The sequence below is a fragment of the Macrosteles quadrilineatus genome, unplaced genomic scaffold (assembly GCF_028750875.1).
Source record: "Macrosteles quadrilineatus isolate MER2022 unplaced genomic scaffold, UCM_ALF_1.0 Scaffold_3__2_contigs__length_128488019, whole genome shotgun sequence".
Taxonomy (NCBI): domain Eukaryota; kingdom Metazoa; phylum Arthropoda; class Insecta; order Hemiptera; family Cicadellidae; genus Macrosteles; species Macrosteles quadrilineatus.
In genome coordinates this window covers 84,750,644-84,761,600 of record NW_026542596.1, presented here as the reverse complement: position 1 = coordinate 84,761,600, position 10,957 = coordinate 84,750,644, and the positions used below count along the sequence as shown (strand labels likewise).

At 31.3% G+C, this 10,957-nt stretch overlaps 1 protein-coding gene across 1 annotated transcript in view; it reads left to right on the top strand.

Annotated features, from left to right (window-relative positions):
* Nucleotides 1–2,326: 2,326 nt before the first annotated feature.
* LOC128989336 (lachesin-like) overlaps nt 2,327–10,957 on the top strand; it is a 245,261-nt gene continuing 236,630 nt past the window's right edge. The window contains exons 1-2 of the mRNA XM_054411217.1: nt 2,327–2,399; nt 8,296–8,386. Of these exons, the coding sequence (XP_054267192.1) occupies nt 8,308–8,386 (79 nt within the window). The 5' untranslated portion in view covers nt 2,327–2,399; nt 8,296–8,307. The remainder of the gene's footprint in view (nt 2,400–8,295; nt 8,387–10,957) is intronic.

The window sequence follows — 10,957 nt, the reverse complement described above, 5'->3', positions numbered from 1 at the left end:
TAGGATAGAGATAGCCAACAGCATGACACATTTATTAGAGTTTTATTCCTCTCGCCTCGATTTCTTTTTTAATGTCAAGGGTGTAAGCAGAAAAAATCCTAACATTATAATGTTAGAACTATGTCCAAACCTAAACTGTATTAGGCAAACGACTTTTTGTTTTTGGAAAACAAACACTGCAGGGAAAACTATCAAAGGTAGCTGGTACCACCTAATGTTTTTAACTAATGTTTTTCCTATTGTACTGTATTTTGTAATTTACTAGTACATTATAATTTACATTATAATGTTAGAACTATGTCCAAACCTAAACTGTATTAGGCAAACGACTTTTTGTTTTTGGAAAACAAACACTGCAGGGAAAACTATCAAAGGTAGCTGGTACCACCTAATGTTTTTAACTAATGTTTTTCCTATTGTACTGTATTTTGTAATTTACTAGTATACTGTGGATGGCTTGTTATAAACGCATGTGACAAGTATTTTCTTTACTTTTTCCTTCTTTTTCAACAAACATAGTTATTTTGCAACGCATAAGAGAAATATGAAATTTTTTTTATTTTCAAATGAGCTGTGTAGTGAAATTTGAATTTTACTGAGGAAGGGGCTTTCACCAATTATGTACTTCAAACTATAAGCCTATAATTCCAAAGTTTAGTTAAACCCCTTCCTCTATATTACCACCTTTTAAAACATCAAACATGTTTTAAAAAGATATTTATAAAACACAGTAAAAGAATTCAGTAAAAGATTTTTTTTTGTTAAATTGAAATTAAAAAGGTTCAATCCTTGGAAATAAAGCTAGATCTGGTATTGAAAACGTTGGACTCTCTTCCTAAGTATTTTATTTGTTAGATACTAGTCTTCACGATTGTTCTAGTGACATTCATTGCTGCCAAGTATGGTTTATACGTATTGTCGCAATCACTTCAGAGAAATGAGGAAATGTCACGCCTGATATTAAACCAGAGAAATAAATTGTTCCTCTATATACTCGCACACACGTTCACAATGAGAGTGGCATTCTTCTTTATAATTCTGTGGTCGTCACGACGACCTTAGTTTTTACCGATGAATTAGGAAATCTCCATTTCCGTTTTACAAATGTAAGAAAGGCAATTGTTGTGCCTATAATTTTTTTGTGCATGTTTGATTTTTAATTTATTAATGAAAAAGTAGTCTTCTAACTTATCCAGTGGGGCTATGTTGTCCCATAACTAATAACTGGGAGTACGATTAGATGCTAAGGGAAAAACCGCATTGGCCTCTTCGGATCCCAATATAATTTATCCTCTCAGGGGGTTGTAAAAGAGTGAGTAAGACTCAAACTTTGGAAAACACCAATATACAAGGGTTAGGGATATGACAAGGCTTTTATTATAAACCCAAAATATATTCCTGAATGTTGTGAAAAAACGGTACATACTAATAGTTTTACCAAATAGGTATTTTGTACGTGATACTAAAAATCACGTTGTTGAGAATCTTAAATATACATCAACGATTTTATTTTAACAGAGTGAGCAACTAAGTGACAATACCCAAAGATCCTTTATTGAAAGAAAATAATTTTAGGTAGCTGTCTCGTAAACCTATAACAGTATTAGCATATTGGCTTGGAACCCAGAGGTCAGCATAGATTAAAGGAGTAGACCATATCGCTTTCAAATAGAAAAGTTTCTGCTTTGATTCTTAGAAAAATCGTTACCAGAACTAGATAGTTTTTGGGGTCATAATGTCACTACAACAAAAGGTCGGCGTTTTACAGTAACAATACCAGGGTTTGGACTGTTGCCTGAGAAAAAAAAATAAATGGCACTGGCTTAAGTGACGCCAAAATTAATTTTTAGATCACATATAGGCTACAATAATAGAAAATGCAAACATTAGCAAGGACTCTACTCAAATCCCAACATTCAATACCTCCACATCCCAAACATTCTCCAACTATTTAGCGAAGATTAGCAAACTTGAGACTAAACTTATCCGTTTGTAGTTGCTGAACATCCGGATGAGAATTTAATCTGCAAAACACAACTGGCTTGGAATGTTGCGCACGAATATCAGCGAATCCATTGTGTGGACGAGCACAAAGGTCTCGCCCGATTGTTAAAATACTTCCCCAACTGATTTAGAGTTTTAGGACTGATTCCAAACGGTATCGGAATTCAATAGTCGGAATAATTTTAAATCAAACACGACGGAGACGTCTCAGCCGGGGGTGGAACGTTTATGGCTAGAGGGTTGTGGAAGTGTGGGTGGGGGGGTGGGGGCGGACGGCGCGCGTCGCGGCGGGCGGAGCAACCCTTAGTGTCGCGCCGCGTGTCGCCTAGAGAGGGTGCGGAGTACGTGTGTCTGTGATCGCAGTGGAACACGTCTTGAACACGTCTGGTTTCACGGTGGGTATTGTGAATATAGGGAGGGTGATCAAAACCGAATTTCGGATAGTAATTTCGTATTGTTTTTGCTAGTTAGTTTTCTATTTTTTTCGGGTTGGAAGTTTAAGAGTTTTTATAGGTATATCACTCGTTGAAACTTCCAAACTTTCAACGCTTATGTGTATTAAAACAAATTTTGAATTAATTTAGTAGATAGAATCTATAAGAAAGTTTCTTCTAGTAAGGATATTCCTATGCTTTTTTTAACACTGTTATTGTAAATATCATGGGTTTTCTATATTACATCGTACTTGAATTGTGTGTATTAATATTAAAATTTACCGCACTTTCATTATATTATCCTTACTCAATTTCAAGTGGTTTTGGTATACCTTAACTACCACGCAACAAGTACATATATTACAGCCGCTTTCATTAAAGTTACAAATCGGTTATAAAATCTCCGACAGTTTTACATGCCAAACGACTTATAACAAACATATTATTCTCAAAAGTGCGTTACCATTTGAGTAAACTATAATTACACTATTAAGAAAGACCAGAAACACATGATTCGTTCTATGAAAATTGTTTTCTAGACCGGAACTGCAGTTTAAGAAAACCATACGCTTCGTTAAATGTTTTTATACGTATAAAAAGGATAAACTTGAAACCATTATCCCTCTTAAGTTACTGGACAACTGCAATAGCCGTTTCCCATACTTAAAAATATTTCATTCAAATTCATATTTATTTCCTATTTTCCATTTTGTTTCCAGTAGTTCGATTTTACCTTACTGTTTAAAATAAATTGTGAATGCTTTACAGTTCAAGCAAATTTACTATAAACTATGACTCTGTTGGATTGCTTATATTGAGACCTTAAACATATCCTTATAATGGAAACCCCTCCAAAACAGCCGTTCTCTACTGTTTTCTCACTCTTAGCCTTTTACCAGGGAAAAATTAAATAAACAGATTTAGTTACTTGAATCAATCATGTAAACTTTTGACGTAGGTTTTTACCACTAATGAGCTATAACGATAAATATGATATAATATTTCATCAAGCTAATTTTAGATGTTAAGGTTCTAAGGTTTTTACGGGACATCTTATAACAGGATCGGCCTAACTACTTTACTTCTTAATTCATAACGTCATACTACAGTGTTAAACAAGTAGGTATTAGTAGTCGATTGACCGAAAAAAATGGATTTACAATCAAACGTTCAAGGGTGTTTGTAAATGTTGAAGGAGAAATCTTCAATTAGTGGTTGTCAACTTTCTTTGGCCACTTTCGTTCGCAGTCATACAATTATTAGGGATAGTTGATAAGAGGCAAGCAGTACATAATACTTGAACTTTTCAACACATATAAAATAATACAAGATGATACTTAATCATTTTTGAAGCTAGAGCTCTGACAACAGATTTTAACAAAAGTATACACTGGATAGCGTTTTTTGACAAGCAAAATATAACCTTTTTTGAAGATTTGCACACACCCACAAAAAATTGATGTTGAAATTTTAATCAATTTAAAAATTTAAAACATTACTTAATTTCTATTAGTCTCTTTTAAATGAATAATTACATTGCATAATAAAGCTGTCTTTAGTTTGAAACTTCATATCCAGTAATATTTCAATACAGGCAAAATATTTATTAAAAGTCACATCTAATATCCCTTATGGACTAGGAAGTGAGCTGGTCTAGAGGTAGAGAACTTTGGTTTTGAGGTTCCGGGTTCAAATCCCACCAAATCACCAAAGGAAGTGAAAATGCCGCAGCCCCTAGATCTAGCCCGAGGTATTTTTTGAAACAATTCAGAGCTCGTGCCTACTGTCCTAGGAAATAAAATTCCCTTATGAACCAAAGATTTAGGAAGGGATTAATTGTTTTCATACGGAATCTAATACATTTGAAATTCCAAAGAGTATGGTTAGGATACAGTGCACTTTAACCACCCCGATCAACTAGATGTGTTATCATTCAGTAATCATGTTAATATCTTAATACTATTTTAACCACAAAAGGCGTATAATCCTTAGGTAATTTATAATCGAGCGAACCTTTTAAAATGTCTTAAAACAGTTTTTTTGTGAATATTTAACTGAAACTTATACAAAATAACTATATCGACCAATTTAAAAAGACAATCAGTTTGCTAGTAGTTAGAAACAAAAGTGCTCATAAATATTATGGAATACAATGTATAATCACCATTACATGATTTTTACTACTTTCTTGAACTACTTATACAGGATATTAGTATAGAATTTACATTAACCCCAAATAAAACCACAATATAAATTTAAGTTTCCGAATGGTAGAAGTATATTTCCCCCATAAATAGTATATTACTCATTTTTTCGTAAAAGAAATATTTTCCACCTGTATGTGGTTTTTAAAGAGGAAAAGAGGATAAATTTAAAACAAAAATCTATTGCATTATTGTCTTTTTTTTCAGAAATCTCTACAACGTAAACATTTTAATACCTCCCGATACGAGTCAGGCACAAACACTTTTCAAGAAATAAACATTATTTTCCTATATTAGTATTTAATTTTTCCTCAAATGTGTAGATGTACGAAGACTTTAGGTAACCAAAATTATTTAAGTAAGTAAGTCTATTAACTAAAGTATTTTTTTTACTATTTTTATTGTATAGAAAACACTCAGATATTTCAATATTTTCGTACAATAGTTATAAAGTCGAAATGACAGCTAGAGCGCTTATCAAAATAGCATGATAAATAAATGTGATTACTGTACTGTACCAAAACTACATGATAAACATTGGATTCACAGTTTGGATTGAAACTCTAGTGGATTCTCTGTTTTGACATTTCCCTATATATCCATTTCGTCCGTATCAGAAGTAATTAAAATCCAACCTAAAATGAGATAGTGCCTTTTTAGCTTGCTTAACCTTTGTGAGGATGCAAAAAATCTGGTATTAAAAAAATGTAATTGGTTCTTAGAGTGTTTTTAATATAATATACGGTAATGTTTGTAATTTGAGTTTTTTGTGTGATCAAAAACTTTTTCTAAATATTGTAGTTTTCATTATTATTTATACCTACAAATGTTTTCAGTAAGTTATAGAAGTGTAATTGAAGGAAATATAGTTGCCGGCGGATAACGGATTTTCACTTGAGATTTGATATAATTTTATTATTATTATTACTATTATATCAAATCGTTAGCAAAATTAGCAATATACAGGGTGTCCCGTAACTCTTTGGACATAACATTTACTAACTTTTTTGTCTCTTGCAATTTTATTGAAACGTTAACGGTTTTCGTTAAATTGAGCATCAATTATTTTAAATGGCCGCTATTTTGAAACGGTTGATGGGATTTTTAGTATAATTTCTAACGATAATAGGCCTTAATAAGATAAACATTTTTTGCAAAATATCAACGCTGTATCTCAAACCATTAAGGAGTTATTATTTTTTTTTTGTAAAAAACACATAAATACGGACAGGTGGAAAATTAGGCACCACAGACCCATGTTCCTATGTGAAATGTGTTTGTCTTGACCTAAGGAATAGCGCTATATACATATTTATTGGAAAAACTTATGTTTCACTTCAATACACTAAGTACAGAAAACATTCGATATACAGATGTAAGATTATTTCTGAATTTAAAATCAAGGCATGGATAAAATTTTGATAAGGGGTGAAGACCCATAAACTAATTTTTGAATACATATCAAGTCCATTTATTTGCTTTTAGTTAAAAATTACTACCGTATTTCCGATGTGTTTTAATTCTTTACTTTATATAAACACCTGATTTCAACGAATGTTACGAGTCTTATGAATGTTTAAACGATTAAAAGATAAACTAATTGCTTTTATATGCACCGATTATAACAATAAGGATTATAGGGGTTCATAAATAAAAGTAAAATGTACAGTAATTGTATGATTAAAAACGTCTAAGCTGCAACTAAAATACACGTTGGGTGTCACAGGAATATACTTAATTATTTACAAAAAAATACACTCAAAAGCAGTTACATGCGTTAAGTACATTTTTTCCTGACAAGCATATATATTGGTAGTTTTCAAAAAAACTTCTTTGATATTTTTTGTTTTGGCTATACTACTGCTAAACGTATAGTATATTTAAAACAGCAATTGATTGAATCGTTAACAGTAATTGTTTGAGATATTTAATGAGGGATCACGTCAAATCGTTTATCACTCTAACGACCAAAATCATTTTACCAACATGTTTGATAAAACGATACATTATATAACTGAGACATGTTTATTTTATGTTATCGTGTAAACTCGTGGCGAAAATCTTTTTCTTGGTGATATTATATGTACAAAGTGTAGGTGCAATTGGATATTTATATGCATTAAGTAATTTGTTTAATTTAGCTGGTATTTAAATATATAAAAATGAGTATGATAGTAAAATTTTTACTAATTTTGTTAAGTTACCATGATCAAATATTAAAATTTTTCTGAGATGTAGCTTACTAATAAGCGGGGAGATTTCCAGTTCTTTAACGAAATAAGACCCCGCCTAAACTTTTTAATTATGTAGTAAAATTTATGGTCACAACGAAACTTTGAGTTGGCAAAAGTTTGAGCTATAATCACAATGTTAAACCTGGTCTCAGGGGCAAGGGTCTTTAACTTCAGCTCAGAATATTTAACTTTCATGAGAAATAAATACGTCATTTTATCCTCAGGAGAAAAGGTTGGATAACTCATGAAATGATAAGTTTATTGCAAGGACTTCGATTCAATTACGGCATAACGTTGCAATTGAATAGAAAAAGCTTTGAATAATCTTTTACACATACAAAAATGTTTTCCTTGTATGAATTATAGTCTACCATTGTATCAGTATCCTGAAAATTATATTTTCAATGACAAATCAATTGAATGATGTTTTATTAATACAACTTAGGTTTCTGTCATACTCAATTTATCATTTTCCCTGACCTTCCATTTTATTGCAATACGTTGGTGTTTTCATTGTTCAGTTCTAATTGAAGTAAATATTTTTTTATTATGAAGTGGCAGACTTAATACAACGTACATTATGTAACTCCGTAAATAATAAGAACTCAATGAAAGTAAATGTAAAACGGAATGATTTGTAAGATTTTCTCCATTATTTATGATCACTCTTTGATTTATTGAGTGTTGTTACTAGTTTTCTCTGAAAACAATTTGCTATTTACAAAAGAAATCACTTCTTATATGGTTGCGGATGAAAAGATTTTAATTAAATCTTATTAGTATTAGTGGTCCTTTCCCTTAATTCACTACAACTTATTTTTTATTGAATTTCCGTTTATTCACTACCAGACATTTTCATAATCTGCAAGTTTGGTTGGTTAGGTTAGTTTAGAATAGTTTCATTTTATAATTTATATAGGCTATTAATATACTAGGCTTTCTGTAAAAAATGTCGGAATTGCCATTACAAAGTGGTGGGAGTGAATTCACGAAACAGAAATTAATTTTAAGCACACATTATGTACAATATTTTTGGAGTCATCATGTTTAAAAAAACTTTTATCATCTATTTAAACTTTTGGAAAAGTATCCTTGTTCCCAGACCGTCAGGTCATGAAATAAATCCTTGGAAATCTCAGATTTATTAATATCTTAATTTTAAGTTATGTACCCTTCATTCTATTCGTTGTGTAGAAATAATATTATTAATCTAGAATTACCTTAAAATAAGTAGTTGTAATCACATTTATTTACTAATTTCAAATAAAAAAAATGTAGCAACGAGAAACTGTGTAGTTTAATTACAATGTATTAATTAAGTTTTAAAATATTGTGAGCTACAATTACCTTATGTTCTATAACACAATTTCAGTTTTAATTTGGTTTTATAGTGTAATTTAAATTTTGTATTTTTCACAGGGTGATGAGTGAATGATGGCAGAACCTCCTCCGGTTTTGCTACTGCTGTGCTTGTTGGTTTCTACCGTCATATTCTGCTCTTCAGTATCAGGTCTGTAGCATTTTTTGATCATACACAGCATAAATGTACAATTAGCATTAATAACGACTAAAAACTTACATTTTCAAGGTTTCTAACTAATTATTATCTCAACAAATGTGACAGGGCTTTGGAGTGTTCAAAATTAAACTTTGGAAGGTAGATTGTCCCAAACATGTTTCTAAATTAACGTTCAAGGTTACTATTTTCACTTAGACACTATACTGACGTATCGTTTTGATTTTAACTCAATGTTATACGCACAAAGTTTTTCAGGAAGAATGTAAGTTTAGACGATGAATATAAACGTACTTTTTCCCTGAGCGTCCCTCAAGACAGCTTGTTAGGATATGTCACATCTAACATATAATGCCTAATCAAAACCGACAGTATTATTTTCAGAGTGTCATATAAAGGGGTGGTGTGACTTTTAGTTTTTTTTTAAACAAAATAAAGTATTACATGTGAAAGCTACATTACAATTACCTTCTACCACGAGGGTTATTTTACACATTACCTATTAAACCTGTTACCTATTAAAAACAATAATAATGCGAAGTATCAGTTAGTTCCTCGTACTTACATAATTGATGTGAATTGAAGAGGTAAACGTAATTAATAGCATAAATAAACACACAAGGAAGTATGAAAATATAAATTTTTATTTTCCGTGTTGACATGCATGCATCTAAACTGTATTTTTCATACTAATACATTTGTATATTCAAGTTATTGAAGATCAACCTGTGTCTGTTGAGGAAAACCTAAATGTCAGATTTCCAAGTATATATGTCAATAGTTGGGTTATTATAGAGAGCAGAAGGAGATTTTGCCGTTGTAGTCCACCAATATGACTATTGAGATCGGTCAGAATCGACTTATCTTATATTAGAATGCTAAAAAGATTAGGCTATAAACAGTTTATAACAATCTTTTGCCCTTTAATGGTTATTACGTCTCTTTTGCAACAACCTTTATCATAAAAAAAAACTTAGCTCTATTTGAAATGAAAAAGTAAACTTACAGTTTTTTGCTAAATTAATTTTTACCATTGGAAAATAATTAAACCAATTGATTAAAAAATGTTATATAACAAACCTAACGACTTTGATAAGTTCTGACAAAACTGTCGTTCTGGATAAAAACGAGGAAATACTCCATTATCACCATCCGTATACCTATACCACATATACCTAGGTACATACCTATATCCATATACCTGTTCTTATACTTATTTTGCAACAAAAATGCTATATTTCGTACGTCTGTAGTCTATTCCATTTACATGCATTTAGATAATGGAAATTTCTGACCATAGACCAAAATAAGATATCTTATTTAGTCAAATCAAATCCATTCGTGAATAAATCGACATACAACACCAATTAAAGTAGAACAGTTTTTTTTTCATCAGGGAGAAGTTGGACTAGTTTCAATATAGAGAAATTTAACCTAGTTTTCAGTAAGTAAGTTTATACTTCTGCTATTGTCTTATATTTCTCGCGAGAACCAGTCTGAAACGCGGCAGTTGTTGACACCTGTTCTGACGAGGATATTGCGAAGCTGATACAAAGAGCAGCCCACGCCTGAGGCTGTGCTTTGTCGGCGACAGCGAGATTGCGAATCCGCTTGATTCATAATGTTCAACAATTTTAAAATCATATGTTCAGTGCCTAAGAAGCATTTTTGTTATTGAAACACTTTTAAAAGACACGTTTGTATGTTTCATGATGTTTAAAAGTATTGCGTATAAGAATTTAATATTTATACATCATGTTACTATTAAAAGTAATAGGCTTTATTATATGAACATGTGTAAATTAAGTATGGAAACAAATCTGTATGTTTCGAACCGGAATAGTAAAAAAATATTCTGTGTCTTGCATTGATTTTTACAAAGGTTCCGCGATCTTTTAAATCAAAAACATGTTTAACCCCTTTAACAGATTATAGGTGACTTATTGGTTTCAAATAGCAACCCCTATTGAGAGACACCTCATTTTGAAAGTTTGTCAAGAGAAATACAATGACGCACATCCGAGGTGGATATTTCATCCCTAGCCAAAAAGGGGTCACCCAATAGGGTTTGCTGTTTGAAACAAAATTAGTCACCCCCTACCTCTCGCCCTTTTAGTGGGGTAACAAAATATTTTCAATGTAAAACATTGCGGAGCTTTTGTTAAAAATCAATGCTATAAACAGAATATTTCTATCTATTTCAGTTTTAAAAATACAGATTGGTTTCCATACTTAATTTACACTGTATAATAAAATACATGAGAACAATAGTATTTGTAGAATTTATAAGAGCTTTGATACACCTAACTAGAACGATTTATAATTGAATATATAAAATTGTAGGTAGGCCTACATACTTTAGTTTATTATTAAATTTCTTATTTTTGAATACATTGAACTCTTTATCCTTTAATTTTTTTCGCCTACGTAGACCTCGAGTGGAACGTGTCATGTTAATGAGGAGTGACTTGGTATAGCGTAAAAGTACTTCAATAAACTGTACTGATATTTGTGATAAAAGTCAATGATGTTCGCCTACGTTGCCATGGACTCTAATTCACCCGC